This window comes from Salvelinus sp. IW2-2015, unplaced genomic scaffold (genome assembly GCF_002910315.2).
Source record: "Salvelinus sp. IW2-2015 unplaced genomic scaffold, ASM291031v2 Un_scaffold923, whole genome shotgun sequence".
Taxonomy (NCBI): domain Eukaryota; kingdom Metazoa; phylum Chordata; class Actinopteri; order Salmoniformes; family Salmonidae; genus Salvelinus; species Salvelinus sp. IW2-2015.
In genome coordinates this window covers 63,526-91,217 of record NW_019942648.1, presented here as the reverse complement: position 1 = coordinate 91,217, position 27,692 = coordinate 63,526, and the positions used below count along the sequence as shown (strand labels likewise).

Genomic DNA, 27,692 nt, shown 5'->3' with positions numbered 1-27,692 from the left:
CTCGCGCACAAACATTTCCTGTCTCTGTCAGCTCGAGTCCATAAAGGTCAATTAGGGAGAAGAATGTCAGTGTTGGGTCTGACTTTAAGCTTTTACCTCCACACACCTGGCTTCTAGGAACATAATACCTGGTTAAGTGAAGGCCAGTATGCCTGGGGGGACTTCTTAACTCATTGAAAACGAATAAACAGTCTGTAGTGGCCCATAATGCATTAGTCACTCAGTTTGGTGCTATATCTGCAGTCTTGTGTCCATCACACTATTGTCATCCGAGTATATTAGAATTAGTCGATTAGGATTATATATTTATGTAGCCTATAATTATTTGCAGCAAATAGTGTGTTCTTTAATAAATCCACACTTGCTGTTTTGGACACGGCATTTCCTATATATTATTAATCATTTCACATCTATAAGCCAAAGGTTTATTATTATTTTTTAAATACAAGAGAATTACATATCAAGTAGCTAAAAAATATCAGTCAAAACAACAATATATTTTCTACTGTTCACTATCAGTCAAAACAACAATATATTTTCTACTGATCACTATCAGTCAAAACAACAATATATTTTCTACTGATCACTATCAGTCAAAACAACAATATATTTTCTACTGATCGCTATCAGTCAAAACAACAATATATTTTCTACTGATCACTATCAGTCAAAACAACAAAATAGAGACAGTGATCAGTAGAAAATATTCCACATTAAGAACAGAAACAACAGCAATATAGGAGGCTATGCTTTTATCCTGGGTTCAGTACAGAAGGCGTACACCCTGGGTTCGGTATAAAGCTAGACCTATATCCTGGGTTCGGTACGTGGATAAATGCCAGCACATAAACTGAAAGGAAACTCAATAAAAACTCCAGGTGTAAAAGGAAGGCGGGGGGAAATTAAATCACATACGGAATGTTGTGATATGGGGATATAAAATACATTACAAAAATGATATGGCTAAATCTTCAGTGACTCATAGCCTAGTTGTTAGCTGATGAGCAAAAGCATACCATGCCAGGCCACACAGTGGTAAAATATCGGCAATTTTCTCTCTTGTTTGACAAGAATAAGAATTCAGGAATCATCATGAATGTGTGTGGTGGGCTCAAGGCATTTACTAACATAAAACAAATAAAAAAATACACCCATGACTCGTCATTGTCCACGGAAATCAACTCATCCTCCTCCTTGCGCGATGTTTCACCGTGAGCGTGTCTCTCCGGTACACCGACCATGTCCCCGTGGGCCTTCCTCCACCGCGTTCCTCTGTCCTGGAACCAGACTTTGACCTGTGTCTCGGTCAGTCTCAGCAATGAGGCCAGAAGACTCTTCTCCGTCTTGGTCATGTACCGCTGCTTACTGCACACCTCTTCTAGTTTAGTCAGCTGGTTGTCGGTCTGTAGATAGTGCGGAATCTCCGCACGAAGATTCCCCTATAGACTGCCCGGTTGTCCTGCAGAGAGAAAACAAACATTAATTTGCTATATATTCTTAATTATACATTATCCCAATGACCCCTATTCCATATTCCATTTGGAATTAATAGGAGTCAGATCATCAGTTTTACAAAACAATTCGATGCGAGCTCTATCATGTATGCTACTATCCCTTGGACCATAAAAATAAAAGTCGGAAACATTTACAACATAAATTAAACTTTAAATCTTACCGTTCTACAGAACTTGATTATAACCACTTAGACGCCTCTAGTAAACTGGGTGAAGTGAATTTGTKTCTCCAAAATGCGCCCAAGTCAGATCACCGGATGGTGCAGTGCGCCTCCGCCTGGTTGCTGGATGTGCATGGCTTGTTGTGTGGCTGCTTCCCCGGAAGGACCCACGGAATGAATCACTTCTATACTGAAGGATCACGTTGTTGTTGATAGAATCGTATTTGGCAAGCGCGAGGAGATGTCCGTTGCTCCACCATAAAAAGGAAAGTATGATGGTAATGAGAAAGAAGATGTCCGGTTGCGCTCAGGCTTCCTCTCGTCATGCTGCGCGGTTGAGTGTGGCTCAATGTGTCTCCTTCTCCAGGCGGGAGGCGAGGACTTTATACCCCGCCTCAACAGATAGATCAGAGGGCCTGAGAGGTGTTGTCCCATCGAGTCAGAAACTACTTTGGAGAGGAGATTAGTGTAAACCTTTCCTGATGGGGCCTGTCCTAAATGGGGCCGTGTTCTGGTCGACCAAGAGCCGATGGATCAATTATGACCTGACAAAGACTTCAGACAGGAGCTTTGCATGCGGGGCTGAAGTGACAAATCACCACAGTCATGATTCAGTAGACAAGCCTAAAGGTTTTCATTGTGAACTCATTTGAATATCAGGATCTAATCGAAAACGAATGCCATTGGGTTTTGGGAAACGTCTGCCCCCAGAATTAGGCAAAGTTGCCATTGAGTGAGACTTAGTATGTGCTTATGAAATAAATATGCTATAGTATGCTATATATCTATAATTATTAGGCTACAAAAAGRCATACAACCATAATCGCATATGGACAGGACATATGGTAGCTTGCTCCCTAGGCTATTTAAATGCAATGATAAAACTTTACATGGTCAAGAAGCAGAAATAGGCTTAACTACTGCAGTCTTGAGCTGACTTTAAATGCATAACAAGTTATGTCTGATTTGATAAACTTACAATAAAATATACTACATTTCAGACAGACTTCTTGGTAGTGATACAAGCATCTAGTGGATTCAAAATGTGGCTTGTCTATAACCAGCGGGACAATGCAGRGTTGACTTCAAAGGCTGTTTACAGGATCAGGAAGATTTAAAGACACACCTGGGATGACAGGCTAGTGGTCACTTTAAGCACCTGGAATCTAAACAAAGAGGTTACACAACTTCCTTTACACTGTCAAGCAAAGTGCCATCAGTTATTAACTAACCCTATAAGCATTTCCTGAGAAGGTTTCAACTGAAACAAGTACTTTTCAATTTCAATTGTAGTGAAAAACGTCAACATAACGAAGTCTAAGTACAATGGTCTTCTGTCATACAGAACTTGAAATGGATCAATTAGATCATGTTAAGTATTGAAAATACGATACAGATGTGTTAATCATATTATGTACAATGAAGACATTTATAACAAAGAAAAAGACAATGTGCATGTTTTTCCCGTGGTTTTGAGTCATAACTTTATATAAATACTGAATATTGTACAAATACATTTTTCGGTACCATTGACTTGTCTAATCATTCAAAAATACATTACAGCAGTATGATATATGGCAAAACGCTTGACATTACAGCAGTATGATACAGTTGAAGTCGGAAGTTTACATACACTTAGGTTGGAGTACTTAAGACTAGTTTTTCAACYACTCCAGAAATTTCTTGTTAACAAACTATGGTTTTGGCAAGTCGATTAGGACATCTACCTTGTGCATGACAAGTCATTTTTCCAACAATTGTTTACAGACATTATTTCACTTATAATTCACAGCATCACAATTCCAGTGGGTCAGAAGTTTATATACACTAAGTTGTCTGCTCCTTTAAACAGCTTGGAAAATTCCAGAAAATGATGTCATGGCTTTAGAAGCTTCTGATAGGCTAATTGACATCATTTGAGTGAATTGGAGGTGTACCTGTGGATGTATTTCAAGGCCTACCTTCAAACTCAGTGCCTCTTTGCTTGACATCATGGGAAAATCAAAAGAAAATCAGCCAAGACCTCAGAAAAAACATTGTATGACCTTCACAAGTCTGGTTCATCCTTGAGAGCAATTTCCAAATGCCTGAAGGTACCACTTCATCTGTACAAACAATACTACGCAAGTATAAACACCATGGGACCACACAGCCATCATACCGCTCAGGAAGGAGATGCGTTCTGTCTCCTAGAAATAAACGTACTTTGTGCGAAAAGTGCAAATCAATCCAAGAAAAACAGCAAAGGACCTTGTGAAGATGCTGGAGGAAAACGGGTACAAAAGTATCTATATCCACAGTAAAAACAAGTCCTATATCGACATAACCTGAAAGGCTCTCAGCAAGGAAGAAGCCACTGCTCCAAAACCTCTATATAAAAGCCAGACTACGGTTGCAACTGCACATGTGGACAAAGGTCGTACTTTTTTGGAGAAATGTCCTCGGTCTGATGAAACAAAAATTAGAACTGTTTGGCCATAATAACCATTGTCATGTTTGGAGGAAAAAGGGGATGCTTGCAAGCCGAAGAACACCATCCCAACTGTGAAGCACAGGGTTGGCAGCATCATGTTGTGGGGTGCTTTGCTGCAGGAGGGACTGGTGCACTTCACAAAATAGCTGGCATTCATGAGGAAGGAAAATTATGTGGATATTTTGAAGCAACATCTCAAGACATCAGTCAGGAAGTTAAAGCCTTGGTCGTAAATGGGTCTTCCATATGGACAATTACCCAAGCATTCTTCCAAAGTTGTGGCAAAAAGGCTTAAGGACAACAAAGTCAAGTATTGGAGTGGCCATCACAAAGCCCTGAACTCAATCCCATAGAAAATGTGTGGGCAGAACTGAAAAAGCATGTGCGAGCAAGGAGGCCTACATATCTGACTCAGTTACACCAGCTCTGTCAGGAGGAATGGCGCAAAATTCACCCAACTTATTGTGTGAAGCTTGTGGAAGGCTACCCGAAACGTTTGACCCAAGTTAAACAACTTAAAGGCAATGCTGCCAAATACAAATTGAGTGCATGTAAACTTCTGACCCACTGGGAATGTGATGAAAGAAATAAAAGCTGAAAGAAATAATTCTCTCTACTATTATTCTGACATTTCACATTCTTAAAATAAAGTGGTGATCCTAACTGACCTAARACAGAGCATTTTTACTGGTATTGAATGTCAGGAATTGTGAAAAACTGAGATTAAATGTATTTGGCTAAGGTGAATGTTTTATTTTATTTCACCTTTATTTAACCAGGTAGGCTCGTTGAGAACAAGTTCTCATTTACAACTGCGACCTGTAAACTTCCGACTTCAACTGTACGCTTGACATGACAGCAGTATGGTATATGGCCAAACTGTTGTAACATATGCTTGACATTACCTAAACATACCATAATTTACCCAAACATACTTTCATAATATCTAGTCGTTCTCTGAAAACTTTCTAAAGCACAACTGTAAACCTTAAAAGCTGATTTACCATCAAAAACWAACCCAAAATGGCACTGATACTCAACTCACTACTAGTTGAGTACATGATGGGTCRCAATGGATACCGGATGAGAATACAGCACTATGTAGCATGGAGGTGGCATGCCAATCCGGTGCATTACAATGTCAGAAAGAAAACTMTTTCATAGTAAACTAACTCTGATGATAAGACATTAAGCCAGACAGTATAGCAGACTTCAACTGAAGGACAGAAAAGGGATTCCTGAAAAATGAAAATGGTCCACACCCAGCAGCAGACCACCCTACATCCCACTGCTGGTTGGCCTCTGAAGCTAAGCAGGGTTGGTCCTGGTCGGTCCCTRGATAAACAGATACTATTGGCAAAGTGTCTGTCGTTTAAAGACCCTGAAGTTAGGCCTGCATGAGATCCAGTCACTCACAGTTCTGAATGCAAGTCAGACGGCTACGCTGCAATTCTAAAGGACAACACAATTTAGCTAGTTTATAAATACATTCCATCTCTCCAATGAGGGAAGGCGTTGCTGGGTTCAAAGGTCAAAGGCTCTTCTCTGGACCGGCCAGAATATGGTACCCATGTCTCCTGGTGCGGTTGTTTGTTTTAGCCATGTCCTCAGGACCAGAAACTGTCCCGAAGTAGCACAGCAAGCAGGGGTTAACAGCACCCCTCTGTAGCACCGGGGTCATATTCATTAGGGCACACAAAAACAAGTGTTTCTCATTGGAGAAGCTCAGGTAGTCACTCCCTGTTTTAGTCTGTTTTATTCCGTTTGGTGGATAATKAACATAACCCAGATGAGAGGCAGCATAGGTCTATCACGGGGGCCATCTTAGTTCAACAGACACCAGGGAGTCTTGCCCGTGTCACACTCCAGTTTGGTGTTGAGGACAGTGACAGGGGCTCCACTAATAGTCAGCTCCTGTCTCGACTCCACCTTGTACTGCAAGTTAGTCAGCCCGCCCTCAGGGTCAACCTTGAATTGTTCCTTCCAAAAAACGAGGAGAGAAAACYATCATGTCAGTAGTGTGATTGGAAATACAACCAAAGAGATCAATCCAGTCTCTGTCTATCTGAGAATGCAACACATAACAATACAACACGGTAGTAGGTTCCCAGTGACTGCATCTCTACCTGTTTCTGTGCAGCCACTCTCTTCTGGTCTCTCTTCCTCCAGGCAGGGTCATGGATGTGGCGAAAGGTTTTATACCCTGTTTTTATCCCACTGGGCCTGAAGAGCTGGCAAACAGAAAAGACAGATTTGATTCATATATTCATAGTATTTAGAGACGTGGCGCAGCTGTTCTGCTGATCTATATGCAAAAGTACTTTGAGGTGTTCTACTATGTAGGGAGATGTGTCAGATACTGATGCTAATCATTCATTGTTTATCATTCTTTGGAGTATTTTCAGGGATTAACCCAAATTCCTAGCCATCTCTGTCTCTTTGTGACTGTAAAGGACAGTCCTGGTTTACCTGTAATCCAGCAATTCTAGTCTCCTGTTAATTCATCGTCTTCTCTCCCCCATCCCCAGAAACCGGTTGGACATGCCGTTGCACTTCAGGAACACCAAACATACACAGCTAAAACAACACACCACAATCATACAATATTATAATCTATCCATCCTATGCCTAGTCACTTTGCCCTGCCTTCATGTACATATCTCTGCACAATTGATCTGTACTGGTATTCCCTTATATAGCTCCATTTTGTGTATTATATTTATTTCTCTTGCGTTACTATTTTTAAACTCTGCATCATTGGTAAGGCTCTTAAGTAAGCATTTCACAGTAATGTCTACACCAGTTCTATCAGTGCATGTGACAAATCATTTTATTTTAATATGTACATGGGTTAAAAAAAAATTGAACATATTGGAGCTTTGAAGTGCTGTCTATTATTATGGATAATGAATGATTAACTTAACAATAGGCTAACCTACCATGTATAATGCTGTTTGGTGAGCAGCAGGATTCCTCCCACGTATGTCTTGTAGTGATACAGGGGGTGCAGCTCTGGTGAGGCCACGTGGAAAGGCCCTCCTCTGGGAAACCATAGTCCAGAGCTTCATTCAGAGGTAACAAGTCCACATCACAGCATGGCATGTAATCAGTGTCGTTACACTCTCCGTGAACCAACGTTAATGAGAGAGGCCTGTGAACCTGTGGTGAGATATGGGTGGAACTCATTATTTACTTCCAGGAGGAGTCAATATTTCTTTGGTAGGCGCAAATCAACTAGGCACACATCCAGATTATAGTTCCCCTACGCCAATCAGAATTCATCAACAACCATTGGACTGAAATAGAATATAGAACAGAATAGAATATGTTGTGGCCTTCAGATTAGACAACATTTCTGTTGTAGCCTAATGACTAACAGGCAAAATAACATCTTCCATCACTTACCGATAGTGATCCATCTGGTTGATTACAAAGATCTTATGCAGTATTTCTTGTTGTTCAAGAAGGTGTGCATGAAGGGACAAACACCAGCAGCTCCTCAAACCTCTCCCTGAAAGGTACAGAGGGCCAGCTTGTGAGGACCCCAGGAAGGTTGTCCGCAGCGGATGCCTGTCTCTCCAGGGGACAGGGCTGATGGGGATGCGTCCTCATCCACTACAACCCGGCTCATGTCTCCTGTACAGCTGTTGAGCCATAGGAGGGAGCCAGTACCAGCACCACACACAGACCAAATAGTTTGTAGACTTACATTTCCCAGACCAGAATCTGAAAGTAGAAGTAATAGCAAGTCTCATATTGAGCAATGTAGTGAAGTCAATCAATGCTATGATGCACTCCTTAACCACAAATTGATCAAGTGCCATGCATGTAAAAGTGAGCGGTTAAGTAGCTCAAAGACACATCACATTGCCATTGGGAAACAGCTAATAGTTAAAATGTTTCAATAACTCAGTTAGGCATTAGTATTGTACATTAAAACGCTTGCACAACCAAACCCAAACCCATACGCATACCCATACGTATACATTGGCTACGTCTAGATTATAAGGAATGGCTGATTTAAAATACGATCATGCAATTTTACCAGCAAACAAACTAAAATCAATGCACCAACATTATTTCACACAACAAAATCTGAGAGCAACACACTTCTATTGTAGTCAACTACTCACTGATTACGCTCTTCTGGAGGAGGTACTTTTGGTGTCTCATTTCTTTGAGGTTGAACAATACCAAGAAATTATGTGAAATATTTTAACCATCTTCAACACCTGACTGCAATCCATTTACACCGGCTGCATTCTCAAACGTTTTTGAGAAATAGGCTAGTGGCCCAATGTAATAGAGATTTAGGCTTTAGTGTACCTACAGTAGTAGTGCATGTTTATGATTCACATAGGCCTCACTAGTAGATAAAAATGACACATTTTACTAGTTTGCTAATGTCTTGAAATGCATAAATATGTTCCCTCATCAAGCCTAATCAGTCTAGGATTGGATAATCTCTCATTGTTAACATTAGAGATACCGAATACCGTTATCTTGTTTTACCTTCTGTCTTCTTTGAAATAGAGGACTGGTTTTCTTCTTGATGAATACATCATTTTCAAAGTTGCAAATGAAGCTTCAAGGTTGCACAGAAGTTAGCTACTCATGAAACAGAGAATGTTGTTGTCGTGATTCTACAATCGAATTTCTCCATTCTTCCTGGCTCTCTCCTTTGCAGTCGGATTTCGATGTCCAACTGATATTCTTGTCATATTTATCCTCGAAATGTCACAATATGCCTTTGGTTACTGACATTCCGTGTMAATTTTCTTGTTACATTGGYAAAGCTTTGGCTTGACGCTGGCTAATGACTAGCGAGCTGTCTAGCARGGGTGTAATAATTAGTCCAAACTGTTGTAAAACGTTTTACAGCTAAAACGAGTGTTTATATTGGACACATKCGGGTAGGTCCAGTCCCGTTTCCTTCCGTTTAAGAAACGTTTTGCRTCAGAATCGGCGTAATGAAGACGCCCCGGGTGGACACGTGGCAACATAGAGGCGCAAGGGAAATGTTGTTCCTACCCGCCATGACCTACCGCACAGTGAGACCCGTGGATTTCAGGAAACAAAAGAAGTCTAGCAACAAACTATACAAATATAATTTGTTAACGGTGTGTTTCACACACTACCATACGAAAGTTACATTGACATAATTCGTTAGTTCACTAATAAGCTTCTACTCAGGAAAATATCACAACCTCTGTTTTTATAAAGTTCGCCTAAGACATTGCTCCGGGAGAAACACATGATCAAGACTAAACATTCCTATGCATTTGGGGAACTATAGAACGCATTCCCTATGCATGGACCTACGTCTGATCTATTTTTGTTTGGCAAAGTGTCTTGGGAAATAGTCATTCAAGCTAGCTAGCCAAAGGTCACAAAACATTATATTTGAGTGCAATTTAGACACGTTTTCAAATTTACAGAATCTAAAATATCAAACACCCAAAATAAACCATTAAAATCAATTAAATTAAAATCACGCTCAATCTCTGACATCTAACCATAACAAAAGGCAACAACAAAAAACACCAATGATGAACTAACACAATTAGGAATCATTTTGGGAACAGTAAGGATATAAACAAAAAACAGATTAACTGAACAMATTTTTTTTGCTAAAATTATCCAGTATAGTTCTAATTGTTTTATGATAGACAAGAAGCAAAGACTGCTTTCTGGCTAAATACTTTTCAAGTGTACAATGGATGTTTACCCACGAATCAACTCCTTGTACATGATGAGAACTGGAGCAAACTGTTAACCTGGACAGCAGTTCTTTATTGAATTAAATCAGTGTCTTCATAACTCTACTTGAGAATTTGGAGAAAGGAAATGGACAAAACGGAAGCCAAAAACACCATCTCTCCTGGTTCACTTAGATATGCAGTATAGATGGGGAAAAAACAAGCAAATCTCTTTAAATCAATATTTACTTGACCATCATCAAGTCAATGGATTGTGATAAGTGAATATCTTTGGCAGTGTATTCAGCAAGTTAGGGAGGAACTGTGTGAACTGCTTTCTTACTTAAGCAAATGCATAGCTAGTATTTCACATTACTTTTTTTTCTTCCGTAGAACTACCATATTAACATCAGACACTATCACCACCCTTTAACTAAAATGTCATGTTTCTTGTCTCACTTTCCAGCTTTATAAATTGACCATTAAATAAAACACAGACAGAGCCCGTATTCAGTAAGCGTCTCAGAATAGAAGTGCCGAGCTAGGATCAGCTTTGACTTTTAAATCAAAATGAATAGCAAGGGGTAACAGATACTAGATCAGCAAGCCTACTCCAAGGTGCTTTGTGAATACAGATACGGGCTAACAAGACAGGAGAAGGTTCCAAATTTTCAAGATCTCCATTTAAAAAATGCTGGATGTCTTTCTGTTTCTAAAACACACAGACCATGACTGACACTAAATACATCAGGGGTTGAAACATAAATTCATTTGAATCTAAATAAAAAAACATCCAGACACAAAGACCAGTATGCACACATGACCAAAAATAGATTTCATAAATCAAGTCACCATTTCTGTTGTATGGCTCTAAACTAAAATAGGTGATCTCTCTCAGCCAGTAACAAAACCCCCATTAGAGTAGAGTGAGAACATTGTCTAATTAGTTTGAAAATACACCTGTTATTTTGAGAGAAGAGATGGCACCTGTAATATGACTGACAGTCACAAACAGAAATATATTATGGGGGGCGGGGGACAGTATGTGGTGAAAAAAAATACAGGTGGTTTTAACCTTCAAAGAACAATGTTTGATATCATCAATAGTATAAAACCATTTTTCCCCAGCCTAAAGTAAAACATATAGCATAATGTAGAGGATCATAAATAAAACAAATTGTAGACTGATATCTTATAGAAACAGGGATGGAGAATATCAATGTCATAAAAGGGTCTTAAAAATCCAAAAGCAGAGCCCTCTCAAAATACAAAGTAATTGGGTGGTTTTCACTGATAGGATGGTAACTTCACCAGTCTGCACATATACTTCTGGGAGCAAACACACATTCTGACTGACGTTTGAGTACTGCATTCAGACCAGGGTTGGGTTCATTTCACTTATCAATTCAAGAAGTGAATTTAAAACCTGAATTGATGAATGAAAAATGCCTCATAGAAAACAGTGGCAGAATTTTCAATTGAATAATAGAGTTAAAGTTCACTTCCTGAATTTACTGATTTGAAACCAAATTGATCCCCAACCCGGACTCAGATAAACACTAAAATGAGAGTGCAGGTCTACACTAATTTCTTGGCTTCGAAGAAACTCTTGAGATGTCTCATCTGCCAGAAGCCAATGGCCACCAGGATCAATGTCTGAACGATGGACCACCACAGAACCCTCTGGTTGGTGCTCTCACTTGTCTGCCTGAAGCGCTCCTCACGGTACTGAAAAAGACATAGCAAAGCTTTTATAAATACAAATAGTAGCACACAAGCCAAGAGAATCAATGTCTGAACTCCAACCCGGCCCCTACTCACTAGTAGATCTGACAGGATTGGATAGGTCGGAAACAATATGGCGATATTTCCACCCAGCCATTCAGAAGACTATATTAAGCCATTACTCGAATGCTTATATCAATCCAATCCTCTCAGATCTACAGGAGTGGCTAGAGTGTGGGGGCTCGAGGTAAATATGGAATTCAGAAAATGTCTTAAATCAAACTGCCTTGAAAAGACTTTGATATTTTAAGGAGAAAACATTGCACCAAATGGTTAGTTTCGCGTTCATTCCGCTCAGTGTGTTTTACGGACCACCCGCCGGTAGACGTCTGACTGACATTATTTTAGTATTTTTCTACATGTAGAATCGGTTTGTAAATTACAGCCAGCTCTCTTTTCAGAGGTGCCAAGTACTAATGGCAAGCAAACACTACCAGTGTGTCCAGGGCTTTACTCAGGAGGACAGCTGTCCGGGGTATCCAGGGCTTTACTCAGCAGGACAGCTGATGTATACTTGAGTTAGAATTGGGCTCCCAAGTGACACAGCGGTCTAAGCAGTGCTAGAGGCTTCACTACAGACCCGGGTTAGATCCCGGGCTGTATCACAACCAGCCGTCATCGGAAGTCCCATAGTGCGGGGCACAATTGGCCCAGCGTCTTCCGGGTTAGGGTTTGGCCAGAGTAGGCCGCCATGGTAAATAAGAATTTGTTCTTAACTGACTTGCCTAGTTAAATAAAGGTTAAAATAAAAAAAAACATTTAAAAATGTACTCACCCTCTGATAGTTCTGCTCCTTCTGGATCTGGTCCACCTGCTCSACCAGCTGTCTCACTCTCAGCTGCAGCTCTGTCAGCTTGTCTTTGGCTGCAATCTCTGCATAGTTATTGGTGTGCTCTCCCACTTGGATGTCCAGGTGAACTCTCTGAGGGAAAAAAGGGTGGTTCACAGCAATTGAGAGGAGAATCAATGTGGGTATTACATTTTTTACCCTCTACTCTTACCCCCCCCCTGCATCCCTGCCATCAACTGTTCTTATTGACCAACAGTTCATATGCATATTGTGGGTGCAATAGCTTTTCCCCCACATTTGTCACACTAATGTACTTACAAGCATTCCTCCAGCGAAGAGGGCAAACTTGGAAGAGTTGGAGTGAAGGCAGATCYGATGTTCTCCTGGGGTGTGAGAGGTGAAGGTGAATCTTCCCTCTGAGCCGTACTGACGAGACAGGATCACCTAGAGTCCAGACAAGAAAACACACAGGAAGTAACACTTATTCAGTATAATTACTATTCAATTCAATGTAGCTTGGTTTTTAATTATTCTCACAGGCTTCTCTCAAAGAATACCATATGATGTGAATGATACTGGTTGCAGAGTGTAGCATCCTACCTTCTCATCAGGGTCTTTCACCTCAACAAACATCCCCAGACCCTGTGTGGCAGGAAGGTACTCTTCTTTCTGTTTGTCGTACAATTGTGTACGATAGTTTCCTAAAAAAAGAGAAAAATGTAATTGTTTACACATGCCAGCCAATGACTGCTTCTACCGGTCTTATCTTTACAAGTGCCTAGTTAGAGGGTAAACTGTTAGGGCCAGGGGTTGTTTCTGGGCAGGACCTACGATATGGATGGTACGACAGTAAAATATGTAGTTACACTAGATATGGTTTATATTTATTAAAGTATCCACATCATGATAGTTGTAGGTAGTTGAGGACATCAATATGACAAGTGTCAGATTTGTATTGTTAGATATTACTGCACTGTTGGAGCTAGAAACATGAGCATTTAGCACCTGCGATAACGTCTGCAAATGTGTACGCCACTAATAAAATTGTATTTGATTTGTATAGCTAACGTTAGCTAGCTGTTTAACTTAGTTAGCTAACCTGCTCATGAATTTGAGTAGCTAGCTAGCCAAGTCTGTCAACAAGTCAACTGAAAAGTTTACAGACACATTTAATGTTGGCTGGCTAGATAACTAGTTAACTAACTAGATTGCTGGTTAACGTTAGCGAACCCGAACTCGTAAGGTAGTTTGACGAGATAGCTGTTAACGTTAGCTGACTTCCCGAAGCTAAATAGCATAGCAATCCCAAGATAACGTTACTGACCGATGATCATGGTTTCATCCGGAATTTCCTCTATGAAGCATTTCTTCTCAGTCTCCCCGATGTGAAAGTACAGCGAGGAGACAAAGGTGTAATAAACGTTCAAAAGCAAAACTAACAACACACAAGACTGCATTTTGACTGCCATCATCTTCCAGGCGATGATAGACGAAGGATGTTGTGATCTGAGTCTGCGCGGACACCAATGCCACGTAACCTATCGCTTGTCATCGTCCAATCAACACTCGAGTTAGACTTGTGGTTATGGTAGTTCTAAGTAATGTTCTTCCGGTTTCATGATTATGCACTACGCCTGTATTTTTATTTTTTATTTCAACACTAACAAAACGAATGAAAATAATTAACTATGGTCTTCAATTTAGACATCAATTAGTTTAATCAGTAGTAGAGCTTCACTAGAAAAAGTCCAGGGCTAACGTTTTTTTTAATTTTATTTCACCTTTATTTAACCAGGTAGGCTAGTTGAGAACAAGTTCTCATTTGCAACTGCGACCTGGCCAAGATAAAGCATAGCAGTGTGAACAGACAACACAGAGTTACACATGGAGTAAACAATAAACAAGTCAATAACATGGTAGAAAGAAAGATAATCTATATACAATGTGTGCAAAAGGCATGAGGTAGGCAATAAATCGAATAATTACAATTTAGCAGATTAACACTGGAGTGATAAATCATCAGATGATCATGTGCAGGAAGAGATACTGGTGTGCAAAAGAGCAGAAAAGTAAATAAATAAAAGCAGTATGGGGGTGAGGTAGGTAAATTGGGTGGGTAGTTTACAGATGGACTATGTACAGCTGCAGCGATCGGTTAGCTGCTCGGATAGCAGATTTTTAAAGTTGTTGAGGGAGATAAAAGTCTCCAACTTCAGAGATTTTCAATTCGTTCCAGTCGCAGGCAGCAGAGAACTGGAAGGAAAGGCGTCCAAATGAGGTTTTAGCTTTAGGGAGATCAGTGAGATACACCTGCTGGAGCGCGTGCTGCGGGTGGTGTAGCCATCGTGACCAGTGAACTGAGATAAGGCGGCACTTTACCTAGCATAGCCTTGTAGATGACCTGGAGCCAGTGGGTCTGACAGCGAACATGTAGCGAGGGCCAGCCGACTAGGGCATACAGGTGCAGTGGTGGTCGTATAAGGTGCTTTAGTAAACAAAACGAATGGCATTGTGATAAACTGCATCCAGTTTGCTGAGTAGAGTGTTGGAAGCTATTTTGTAGATGACATCGCCGAAGTCGAGGATCGGTAGGATAGTCAGTTTTCATAGGGTAAGTTTGGCGGCGTGAGTGAAGGAGGCTTTGTTGCGGAATAGAAAGCCGATCTTGATTTGATTTTGGATTGGAGATGTTTGATATGAGTCTGGAAGGAGAGTTTCCAGTCTAGCCAGACACCTAGGTACTTATAGATCCACATATTCTAGGTCGGACCGTCCAGGGTGGTGATGCTAGTCGGGCGTGCGGGTGCAGGCAGCGAACGGTTGAAAAGCATGCATTTGGTTTTACTAGCGTTTAAGAGCAGTTGGAGGCCACGGAAGGAGTGTTTGTATGGCATTGAAGCTCGTTTGGAGGTTAGATAGCACAGTGTCCAAGGAAGGGCCGGAAGTATATAGAATGGTGTCGTCTGCGTAGAGGTGGATCAGGGAATCGCCCGCAGCAAGAGCAACATCATTGATGTATACAGAGAAAAGAGTCGGCCCGAGAATTGAACCCTGTGGTACCCCATAGAGACTGCCAGAGGACCGGACAACATGCCCTCCGATTTGACACACTGACCTCTGTCTGCAAAGTAGTTGTGAACCAGGCAAGGCAGTCATATAGAAAAACCGAGGCTACTGAGTCTGCCGATAAGAATATGGTGATTGACAGAGTCGAAAGCCTTGGCCAGGTCGATGAAGACGGCTGCACAGTAATGTCTTTTATCGATGGCGGTTATGATATCGTTTAGTACTTGAGCGTGGCTGAGGTGCACCCGTGACCGGCTCGGAAACGGATTGCACAGCGGAGAAGGTACGGTGGGATCGAGATGGTCAGTGATCTGTTTGTTGACTTGGCTTTCGAAGACCTTAGATAGGCAGGGCAGGATGATATAGGTCTGTAACAGTTGGGTCCAGGGTGTCTCCCCTTTGAAGAGGGGGATGCCCGCGGCAGCTTTCCAATCCTGGGGATCTCAGATGATACGAGGAGATTTGAACAGGCTGGTAATAGGGGGTGCGACAATGGCGGCGGACAGTTTCAGAAATAGGGGTCCAGATTGTCAAGCCCAGCTGATTTGTATGGGTCCAGGTTTTCCAGCTCTTTCAGAACATCTGCTATCTGGATTTGGGTAAAGGAGAAGCTGGGAGGCTTGGGCGAGTAGCAAGCGGGGGGGCGGGGCTGTTGGCCAGGGTGGAGTCGCCAGGAGGAAGGCATGGCCAGCCATTGAGAAATGCTTGTTGAAGCTTCGATTATCACGGATTTATCGTGGTGACCGTGTTACCTAGCTTCAGTGCAGTGGCAGCTGGGAGGAGGTGCTCTTGTTCTCCATGGACTTTTTTTTGGAGTTAGAGCTACAGGATGCGAATTTCTGCTTGAAAAAGCTGGCCTTTGCTTTCCTGACTGACTGCGTGTATTGGTTCCTGACTTCCCTGAACAGTTGCATATCGCGGGGGCTCTTCGATGCTATTGCAGTTCGCCACAGGATGTTTTTGTGCTGGTCGAGGGCAGTCAGGTCTGGAGTGAACCAAGGGCTATATCTGTTCTTGGTTCTGCATTTTTTGAACGGAGCATGCTTGTCTAATATGGTGAGGAAGTAACATTTAAAGAATGACCAGGCATCCTCAACTGACGGGATGGTCAATATCCTTCCAGGGTACCCGGCCAGGTCGATTAGAAAGGCCTGCTCGCAGAAGTGTTTTAGGGAGCGTTTGACAGTGATGAGGGGTGGTCGTTTGACCGCGGACCGCGTGGCGGATACAGGCAATGAGGCAGTGATGCTGAGATCTTGATTGAAGACAGCAGAGGTGTATTTGGAGGGCGAGCGATAATGATTAGGTGCCATGTTTACGGATTTGGGGTTGTACCTGGTGGGTTCCTTGATGATTTGTGTGAGATTGAGGGCATCAAGCTTGGATTGTAGGACTGCGGGGTGTTAAGCATATCCCAGTTTGGTCACCTAACAGAACAAACTCTGAAGCTAGATGGGGAGCGATCAATTCACAGATGGTGTCCAGGGCACAGCTGGGAGCTGAGGGGGGTCGGTAGCAGGCGGCAACAGTGAGAGACTTATTTCTGGAGAGATTAATTTTTAAAATTAGAAGTTCGAACTGTTTGGGCATAGACCTGGAAAGTATGACAGAACTTTGCAGGCTATCTCTGCAGTAGATTGCAACTCTCCCCCTTTGCAGTTCTATCTTGACGGAAAGTGTTATAGTTGGGTATGGAAATCTCAGAATTTTTGGTGGCCTTCCTAAGCCAGGATTCGGAACACGGCAAGGACATCAGGATTGGCAGAGTGTGCTAGCGGTGAGTAAGGCAAACTTAGGGAGGAGGCTTCTGATGTTGACATGCATGAGGCCAAGGCTTTTCGATCACAAGAAGTCAACAAATGAGGGTGACTGGGGACATGCAGGGCCTGGGTTTACCTCCACATCACCCGAGAACAGAGGAGTAGTAGGATGAGGGTGCGGCTAAAGGCTATCAAACTGGTCGCCTAGAGCGTTGGGACAGAATAAAAGGAGCAGATTTATGGGCGTGGTAGAATAGATTCTGGGCATAATGTGCAGACAGGGGTACGGAGGGGCGCGGACAGCGGAGGCAGGCCCAGGCACTGGGTGATGATAAGAGAGGTTGTATCTCTGGACATGCTGGTCTCAATGGGTGAGGTCACCGCATGTGTGGGGGTGGGACAAAAGGGGTATCAGAGTACGGAGAGTGGAACTACAGGGTCCATTGCAAACCAAAACAATGATAATGATAGCTAGCCTGAAAACAACAGTATGCAAGGCATATTGATATTTGAGAGAGACATACAATAAGGCATAAAGTGATTGCAGGTCTTGATTGGGAGAGAGCTAAAACAACAGGTAAGATAACAGCAGCATATACAGGGTACTAGTCTAACACAGCAACAACAGGTAAAAAATGGCGACGACTAGGCAGAGAGGGTCGGATTAACTACACACAGATCCTGAGTTAAAGCACAGAGCCGACAGATAAAACACAAATAAACAGAATGGAGTACCGTGAATTAATGGACAGTCAAGCATGCATCAGCTATGTAGCCAAGTGATCATAGTGTCCAGGGGCAGCCGTAGATGGAGCAGAGAGGCCTCCACTAAGCTAGCACGCGGCGTTTAAAGTTAGTGTGTTGTAAAACGTTTACTGTTGACAGAGAGAACAAGAGGAGACAATAGGACGAGGGATAATTTTATAATAAGGCCGTTTAATCACATGTAAAGATATCTTAGTAAAATCTTGCAGCAAGGCTCTTTCTGTCTGACTCCTAGTGAATCGTCCGGGAAAGAGACCAGTTTCCAGAATTGTACAGTACTACATAGACAACAAGCAAAGTAGGTAGATCTGCGAGTCCGGCCTTCCGATTGTCGATCTGGGTCTTGGGTAGTCCTGATCAGGCTGGTGTCCACGTTCCATTGGTTCCTGAGAATTCTTTGTCCTGAGGTCCAACCATGGGTTGGGTGTGTCTGTGTGATTGTCATGGGGAGGGGAGTTGTGGGTGTCGTGTATATGTCTAATGAGTCCAGCATATGTCCAATAGAAAGAGGGGTGTGGGCATATTGTGTCAACTATAGCTAATGTTGAGAAGTTGTTAAAACAAGTTACCAAACTAATACAAATTTCTTACAGTAGCCCGGGGGTGGTCTGCTCAGACGGAGGGGTCTGCTCAGACGTGGTCGTGTCGACAGAGAATCCAGAGAATCCAAGCCGAATGGCGAAAGAGAGGTTGTGAATTGTAGAATTATGTTTGCTAACTGGTGCTAGCTTCGTGGCAGTGGCGCTAACTGCGCTAGCTGGTAGACCTCTTCGGCTAGCCGGCAGATGGGCCTAGCTCGAGGCTAGCTCAAGGCTAACTGGTGCTTGCTTCGGGCAAGAGGTGTTAGCCAGTAGTAGCCACTCGGTTGCAGCTAGCTAGCTGTGATAATACGGTGTAATTGTCCAGAGCTTGCGTCAGGAATCCGGTGATGTGGTAGAGAAAAAGCAGTCCTATATGCTCTGGGTTGATATCGCGCTTGCAGACTGGCAGGTATTGGCCCGGTATTGAAGCTGGCTGTGTCCGAGTTAAGGGCGAAGACCGCAGCAGTGGCTAACTGACTACTAGCTAGTTATCTGGCTAGCTTCTGATTGGGGTTACGGTTCTAAAGTATATAAAAGCACTGTCTGTCACACAAAATGATATGAAAGCATTAGGACTACACATTAGAAGACACTGAGTTTAATCATTTGGGGAGACCAGTTTTATTGAGTCTTACAGGATAACTCAACGGCCTTGTTCAGTTTGAATCATTCAATCACGGTAAAGAGATATTTCCACGCAAATAATCCGTGTTTAAGCAGCCACCTCAGAAGGAAAGAAACACTTTATGCAGAATCATTAAAAACACAATTCCCGCAGATCTAATGTAAAATAAGAAATGTGATGCAATCTCACATGAGAGATTTGTAAAGCCCCCAGTAGGCCTTACCAAATGTAAATGTATCCGAAATCCTTCCCAACACCCATATTGAATTCAAAGTCAAGAGCAGTTAGAGGTCAATGTAAAACTAAATTAAATCCTAAACATATGTAAATCAGTCCAATCACTCAGAACCCAATGGTATAAAAAGATGAGGTGAAAATAAATCAACTTATACAGAAAATGTTGTGAAAGTAAATCTCCTTTAAAAGTTATTTAACAAAATCAGTGTTTTACAGATTGATCCAAATCAACAAGTATCCCCTGTACTGTGAAAGCAAAAATAACAGGGGAAAGTATGAATAAAAACAAAATGCCTCCATCAAAAGGTCACTCATATACGTGGTAGTAACCATTAGTCATGGTTATTTCACAAACATTGGACGATACCATAAGGGACTGTAATCGTCGCAGTGCTTCAGCAGATAAACATTTGTACAATCTTTAGAAAATTCACTTTGGATGTGTTGCTGAATCTGTTCATTTTACAAATACCTCTCACATACAGAAATATGTTTTTCCTCTCAGTAAAACCTCCTGTTTCTTTCCTGGCGCTTCTGAAAGACTACAGCCCCTACAACACCACAAACTACAATTCCCAGTAGAGCACATAGCAGAAGCAGGAAGACCTTCCAGCCAGTAAGAGGTGTGCTTCGGAAGTTACCAGTAGGATCATCAATGTTGTCTGTGAAAGAGAAAAATTCAAGAAAAATTATCATGGTTAACTCTTAACCTAACAAGTCTACTCACCTACCGTAGATGATCTACAGTAAGATGACAAATACTTAACTGTGGTCAAATGGAATACCATCTTTGGTTAGAACAGAAATGGGTTTTCTTTATCAAATAAATCTACCTACCTTTGGGGGACTTCAGCAGGCTAACACTTGGCTCAATCTTGGTCCAGTCCAGACTGTCCTCGTCAGGTGTGTGTTCCACCATCAGTTGATACATCTTCATAGAGATGATGTCATGGTTATCTGCAACATGAGAGTTGTGTTTGCATGAGTCACCATAGACTTCAAATGTACAACGGACAAAGCCAGACTGTGAAATGACAAACAAGTAATTGGTTCAATCAGTGTGTACACTTCTGCACAGCAAGATTTTTCAAATAAGAATTGAATCAAGGTCAGGCATTATCTTTCTCAGCGTAGTTTTTAAATTTGTGTTCGAGACCTAAAAAAAAAATGTGATCTACATCTTGAAAGAATCAGTCTCTATTTAATCTACCCTGACCCAACCTACCAGAGATCCCCTGTAGCAAGAATCAGTCTCCACAACCTGACCCAACCTACCAGAGATCCCCTGTAGCAAGAATCAGTCTCCACAACCTGACCCAACCTACCAGAGATCCCCTGTAGCAAGAATCAGTCTCTACAACCTGACCCAACCTACCAGAGATCCCCTGGAGCAAGAATCAGTCTCCACAACCTGACCCAACCTACCAGAGATCCCCTGTAGCAAGAATCAGTCTCCACAACCTGACCCAACCTACCAGAGAGATCTCCTGTAGCAGCAGAAGCCCCAAAGTAGTACCCCGTGGGGAGGCGGACACCCCCGATGTCAATGCACTCTTTCCATTCATTCTTATCATCAATGTCAATCATCACCTGTAGAGATCAGAATGGTGCCATTATTTGAATAGAACTGTAACATGTCAAGTACATAACATACTCCATAACATTGAAATTCACCAATTTCATAACACAAGAGACCAGTTTCCCAGACAAAGACTAAACATAATCCTGGACCAAAGAGAATTCTCCAAGGAGCATCTCCATTAACAATGCCTTTTAATACAGGACTAGGTTCAGCCTCATCTATGTTTAGGAAACCAATCCAAGATGTCTGAACTAGAGTAACTTATATAATTTAAAAAAGGGATTCCTACCGTGAGTCTACCCTTGGAGTAACGGATGGCCAGGTAGGTGTCATGGTCTTTGTTCCTGATCTCAGAAGAGCAGCCTCCCAGTTCAGAGGTACGTCCATCATTCCCATGGTCATAGGGCAGAGAACCATTATTCACAATGGCATAGATGTAGGGGAAGGAACGCTAGTGGGAATCAAGGGATGTAAGGACAGAAAACTGGACAAATGTTCATCAAAAATAGACATCGTCAATCAATTATTTGATCCGAATCCTGACTCAGTTACCAATCAATCCATCTTAGGCTGTGATGCCCCAAAAAATATTTGTACATGTAATTAAAACATGTGTAATAAGCCGAATGTGGCATATTAAAAGGTGATGTTCATTGTGTTACAAAAAAAGTCCTTCTCAGAAAGCAATAACAAAAAAAAAACTTCATATGACAAAATAACAAGGAAACTCAAAAAGAAAATACTTCACATTTAAAATCCATCCATCACATTGACATGAAACGCAGGACAATAATGATAAATGTAGCTGCATCAACTCACGTCAGCTGCCTCATCGTTATGGTACGTGTCTATAAAAAGGGCGAGGCCGTGGAACTTAGCATTGCTGCCAAACACAGACCCTGCAAAGGGAAGAATCACGTCAAGTCAACCAGCCAGATCGCTGCACTTACATCCAGCCCATGGAGATCATTGCGGAAGGTATCCACAAATAAAGCCAGGCCAACAAAATGATCTTGGTTTCCAAAGACTGGGCCTGAATGGAAGGCAAAGAGGCGAGATATGATGAGCACATGACTGAGACTTAAAGTGATTACGGCAAATGCAACCCAGTGCTACCACATCACATAGACTAGTCTACTGATTTGATTGCCAAAGCTTTGTACTGGAATGAGGAAGTGATTGATGACAAAGATTCTATTTTGGCAAGATGATGCATTACCTGGATGAAGTCTCTCCTTCGTGTACCAGATGGCGATGCCGTCTCCATGGAGATTTTTCTTCCCCGAACCGTGGATCTTGTACTGCACGTGCATCTCCCAGTCTTTCAGATGAACAGGCTGCACAGAGAAAACACAATGACATTGGATCATCAATTCAACCATGAATTGGACATATCTATTCAGTTTAAAATGTAGATATTCTCCAATCAAGCTATAATGGATTTGAGAGTGGACTGTATTTTCGGTCTGTAATGCCTAACAGAATACATTTCAGAGAAGCTAGTTCTTTACTCACCACTGTGTTCCATATGGATCCCTGTTTACTTCTCTCATCAGGTGTCAGGCGCACATAGGAGCTGGTGACTAGCGTGCTCCCCCAGAAGTCCCACTGACTGGATGGGCTGCTTCCAACACCTGTGCAACATTTTGGTGAAGAGACAAGCAGGATTTCAGGGACACATGGGAGAAGAATGTGCAGAATTATGTTGTTCATCAATTACTCATTGCCACCCCTAGCCCAGCTCTCGAGAAACCAAGGGGGCCCAAGGTGGCTTACAGCCGGTCCCAGTCTTGGGTTCTCAGTTGATGGTATGGAGGACAGCTGGCTCCATATGAACTACAATCCCGGCACTCTGTTTTAACGTTTAAAAACATTAATTAATCCTCGCTAGCAGTTTTGGAAACCTTTGGAACTTAACTTTCATATAAACAAGAAAGAATCTTTCAAATACAAAATGACTGTGCGCASTTTAGCAAATGACAATTCCTCTCACAAGGGGGATGGTAATTTGGCTCAATGTAATGGTCAATGGCTCAATGTAATGCAATGGAATTAAGAGTTACCCCAAGCCAAGCAGACTAAACAGAGTTGAGTGGAGTTGGCTACCCCAAGTCTGGCCCAAGATGTACTGTTAAGGAGCCTAATGTTATTCCTCAAGGTCCTTATTTATTTTTACCTTTATTTAACTAGGCAAGTCAGTTAAGAACAAATTCTTATTTTCAATGACGGCCTAGGAACAGTGGGTTAACTGCCTTGTTCAGGGGCAGAACGACAGATTTACCTTGTCAGTTCGGGGATTCGATCTTGCAACCTCCGGTTATAGTCCAACGCTCGAACCTCTAGGCAACCTGCCACCCCATACGATATCCTAATAGTAATATATGATATCCTAATAGTAATATGATATCTCTTCCTAATAGCAATATATAATATCCTAAAGGTAATATATGTTATTCCATCCTAAAGGTAATATATGCTAATCCCATCCTAAAGGTAATATATGTTATCCCATTTAAAAACGGGTGTTCCAACTCTTTGGTCAGTAAAGATCCATGGGAAATAATATACATGTCACAAAATATCTGTAAAACAAAAATGTAAAAAAAATTATTTTTGTCCTCCGAATAGAGGGGTGTATGGGCCAATAAAATACATAAAATAAAGAGTATTTAAGTGGAGTTAGGGTGGTGAGTTACCCTGTATAGAGTGGTGAGTTACCCCTGTATAGAGTGGTGATTTCCCCTGTATAGAGTGGTGAGTTTCCCCTGTATAGAGTGGTGAGTTTCCCCTGTATAGACTGGGGTTAGGGTGGTGAGTTTCCCCTGTATAGAGTGGGGTTAGGGTAGTTGAGTTACCCTGTATAGAGTGGTGAGTTCCCCTGTATAGAGGGTGTTAGGTGGTGAGTTTCCCCTGTATAGAGTGGGGTTTAGGGTGGTGAGTTACCCCTGTATAGAGTGGGTATAGAGGGGGTTAGGGTGGGCGTACCCTGTATAGAGTGGGGTTAGGGTGGTGAGTTTCCCCTGTATAGAGTGGGTGAGTTTCCCTGTATAGAGTGGTGAGTTTCCCCTGTATAGATGGGGTTAGGGTGGTGAGTTTCCCTTGTATAGAGTGGTGAGTTTCCCTGTATAGAGTGGTGAGTTTCCCTGTATAGAGTGGGGTTAGGGTGGTGAGTTCCCTTGTAATAGAGTGGTGAGTTTCCCCTGTATAGAGTGGTGAGTTTCCCTTGTATAGAGTGGGGGTTAGGGTGGTGAGTTTCCCCTGTATAGAGTGGGATTAGAGTGGTGAGTTTCCCCTGTATAGAGTGGGTTTAGGGTGGTGGAGTTTCCCTTGTATAGAGTGGGGTTTAGGGTGGTGAGTTTCCCCTGTATAGAGTGGGGTTAGGGTGGTGAAAACTAGTTAGCAACAGCAAGCTAGTTAGCTAAATTGACATATGTTTAATGCTTTTCGACCTGTCCCTAAATTAATTTAGTTTGGTTCAGAGTTCGTTTTGATATTTCAACCTGCGTGTCCTGATAGCCTCAAAATCAACATGCGCGCGAGCGGTCCGGTCAGCATGTTATGACGGAACCAATGGGATGCAGGAACGCCCCGAATTGCGGGCTGCAGTTGCACATTATTTGGATAGTTAGTAAACTATCTAGTTAATTAGTATGACTGGCTCCTAGCAGCTAACGTTATTGACAATATAAAAGTTAGCTATCATTATCACATGCTGTTAGCGTACTTACCCTGGTACGGTTTCATGAGCGAATGCTCCCGCTTTAAGTGCTCTGCATTGCCGTCTGTTATATCGCATTTCACTAGAGTAAAGTGAAGTAATAGGAAAAGCAGTGGTCTGCTGATAAATGTACCAACACCTCTCATTTTGCTGCCTCGGAAAAACACCATGGATCCTGGATAACCATCTTCCTGATCCGGGTAGGACACAGCAACTCCCACTAAAATAGTTCCTATGTTACTTTTCAGTTCAGGAACTTTGACCGTGTCCTATTTTTGTTGTTGTTGAAATAACCGTCTATATTAGAGTAATATTTTTCATTGTTACATTTCAAAGTTCAAACAGTATTTTGTTTGATTATCGCTTTGAACTTGTAGTTGTAAAGAATGTTTTCATAGTTGGTAAAAAATTACTATAGCCAATCATAGACGAGYACATAGTTAAAGACAACAAAAACGACCAATCAGGGGCTTGGCTGTAGTTGAAACGGTCGAAGTATGCAAATGTTCACAACTTTGCAAATGACACTACTTACGTTTCGTTTTCTCCACTAGATGGTGCCACTACATCAGTTTATGTTTATTTGAAAAGTTCGTAACTTCCTACTGTGACGGCCCACCACAAGGTCGCAAAAAAAACTATGAAAATAAAAGCTGAAATATTTACTTCACAACAAAAATAAATATAAAAAAAAATAAATGACACAAACGGAACAATTAAAAAGCACCCTAAGGAAAAGCAAAGCTAAAAATATGTTTTAAGCTCTCTTTTCAATTTTTCCACAGATCAAATCAAACTTTATTTGTCACATTCACCGAATACAACAAGTGTAGACCTTACYGTCAAATGCTTACTTACAAGCAGCAGCAGTTCAAGAAGAGTTAAGAAAATATTTACCAAGTAGACTAAAATAAAAAGTAACACAATAAGAATAACGAGGCTATATACAGGGGGCACTGGTACAGTGTGCGTGGTACAGGTTAGTTGAGGAAATTTGTAAATGTAGGTGGGGTGATAGATAATTAACAATGAGTAGCAGCAGTGTACAAAAGGGAGGGGGGGGTACAATGTAAATTGTCCGGTGGTGATTTTATGAATTATTCAGCAGTCTTACGGCTTGGGGGTAGAAGCTGTTGAGGAGCCTTTTGGTCCTAGACTTGGCGCTCCGGTACCACTTGCCGTGCGGTAGCAGAGAACAGTCTAACTTGGGTGACTGGAGTCTCTGACAATTTTATGGGCTTTCCTCTGACACCGCCTATTATCTAGGTCCTGGATGGCAGGAAGCTTGGCCCCAGTGACGTACTGGGCCGTTCGCACTACCCTCTGTAGCACCTTACGGTCAGAAGCCGAGCAGTTGCCATACCAGGCGGTGATGCAACCGGTCAGGATGCTCTCGATGGTGCAGCTTTAGAACCTTTTGCGGATCTGGGGACCCATGCAAAATCTTTTCAGTCTCCTGAGGGGGAAAAGATTTTGTCGTGCCATCTTCACGACTGTATTGGTATGTTTGGACCATGCTAGTTTGTTGGTGATGTGGACACCAAGGAACTTGAAATTCTCGACCTGCTCCACTACAGCCCCGTCGATGTTAATGGGGGCCTATTCGGCCCGCCTTTTTCCTGTAGTCCACGATCAGCTCCTTTGTCTTGATCACATTGAGGGARAGGTTGTTATCCTGGCACCACACTGCCAGTTCTCTGACCTCCTCCCTATAGGCTGTCTCATCGTTGTCGGTGATCAGGCCTACCACTGTTGTGTCGTCAGCAAACTTAATAATGGTTTTGGAGTCGTTTTGGCCACGCAGTCGTCGGTGAACAGGGAATAAAGGAGGGGTGTTGTTGCCTACTCTTACCACCTGGGGGCGGCCCGTCAGGAAGTCCAGGATCCAGTTGCAGAGGGAGGTGTTTAGTCTCAGAGTCCTTAGCTTAGTGATGAGCTTCGTGGGCACTATGATGTTGAACACTGAGCTGTAGTCAATGAACAGCATTCTCACGTAGGTGTTCCTTTTGTCCAGGTGAGAAAGGGCARTGTGGAGTRCAATTGAGATTGCGTCATCTGTTGGGGCGGTATGCGAATTGGAGTGGGTCTAGGGTGTCCGGGAGGATGCTGTTGATGTGAGCCATGACCAGCCTTTCAAAGCACTCCATGGCTACAGTTGTGAGCCAGCCAAGTATTTAAATCACTAATACAGKCTAATAATTTATCCGTGGAGATAAAATCCTCTGGAGACACGGCAATACAAAGTTATGTATCGTCTGCGTAGCAGTGAAAATCAATGCTGTGCTTTCTGATAACGCTGCCAAGGGCTAACATCAATGCAACATGCAACAATTTTACGGAGTTACAGTTCATAAAAGGACATCAGTCAATTGAAATATATTCATGAGGCTCTAATCTATGGATTTCACATGACGGCAGGGAAACAGCCATGGGTGGGCCTGGGAGGGCATAGGCCCAGCCACGGAGGAGCCAGGCCCTGCCATTCCTGCAGTCAGCATCCCAATTGCACATTTTAGTGTCCTTTTACCCCAGCACAAGGTTCAACTATATAATGATCATGCTGTTTTAATCAGCTTCTTGATATGCCACACCTGTCAGGTGGATGGATTATCTTGGCAAAGGAGAAATGCTCACTAACAGGGATGTAAACAAATTTGTACACAACATTTGAAAGAAATAAGCTTTTTGTGCGTATGAAAAATTTCTAGGATCTTTTGATTCAGTGCATGAAACATGGGACCAACACTTTACATGTTTTGTTTATATTTTTGTTCAGTATAATTCCTGTTATAATGAAGCTTTGTATGTTTGTTCTCTAGGCACAGTGACCTACTTTTCTACTTTCTCTTCAGATTTTAACATCAAAACAATAAAGAAGGGGTCCTACCACTGTGCACCCAGGGGGGCCCCAGGACTGACAACATTTATCAAGGATC

The 27,692-nt window shown here is 42.2% G+C and overlaps 2 protein-coding genes and 1 pseudogene across 3 annotated transcripts; all 3 read right to left on the bottom strand.

The window, feature by feature from the left end:
* Positions 1-5,877: 5,877 nt before the first annotated feature.
* On the bottom strand, positions 5,878-8,804 carry LOC112069165 (beta-1,4-galactosyltransferase 7-like; annotated as a pseudogene).
* Positions 8,805-10,771: 1,967 nt separating this feature from the next.
* Positions 10,772-13,931, bottom strand: tmed9 (transmembrane p24 trafficking protein 9). Its single transcript, XM_024136463.2, has 5 exons — positions 13,747-13,931; positions 13,023-13,123; positions 12,741-12,866; positions 12,408-12,554; positions 10,772-11,575 (listed from the first exon to the last, which is right to left on the bottom strand). Exons 1-5 carry the CDS (start codon positions 13,892-13,894, stop codon positions 11,426-11,428), a joined length of 672 nt encoding a protein of 223 aa, XP_023992231.1. The 5' UTR covers positions 13,895-13,931; the 3' UTR covers positions 10,772-11,425.
* Positions 13,932-19,617: 5,686 nt separating this feature from the next.
* LOC112069164 (vesicular integral-membrane protein VIP36) lies at positions 19,618-25,014 on the bottom strand. 2 transcript variants are annotated; one of them, XM_024136462.2, is made up of 8 exons: positions 24,767-25,014; positions 22,554-22,672; positions 22,258-22,375; positions 21,858-21,937; positions 21,328-21,489; positions 20,932-21,046; positions 20,294-20,413; positions 19,618-20,118 (listed from the first exon to the last, which is right to left on the bottom strand). In XM_024136462.2, the coding sequence occupies exons 1-8, from the start codon at positions 24,924-24,926 to the stop codon at positions 19,958-19,960; spliced, it is 1,035 nt and encodes a 344-aa protein (XP_023992230.1). In that variant the 5' UTR covers positions 24,927-25,014; the 3' UTR covers positions 19,618-19,957. The 2 variants fall into 2 exon arrangements, with proteins under 2 accessions (XP_023992230.1, XP_023992229.1); XM_024136461.2 differs by lacking the exon at positions 21,858-21,937 and adding an exon at positions 21,989-22,071 and having other exon boundaries at positions 24,767-25,012.
* Between the last annotated feature and the right edge of the window lie 2,678 nt (positions 25,015-27,692).

What these genes read in the sequence shown, in the direction of transcription:
- LOC112069164 (XM_024136461.2), bottom strand. Translation starts at nt 24,926, where the DNA reads ATGGTGTTTTTCCGAGGCAGCAAAATGAGAGGTGTTGGTACATTTATC. An exon ending in GATCCATATGGAACACAGTG is followed by an intron (nt 22,376 to 22,553) that starts GTGAGTAAAGAA and finishes TTCTCTGTGCAG; the next exon opens with CCTGTTCATCTGAAAGACTG. An exon ending in GAAGGAGAGACTTCATCCAG is followed by an intron (nt 22,072 to 22,257) that starts GTAATGCATCAT and finishes CCTTCCATTCAG; the next exon opens with GCCCAGTCTTTGGAAACCAA.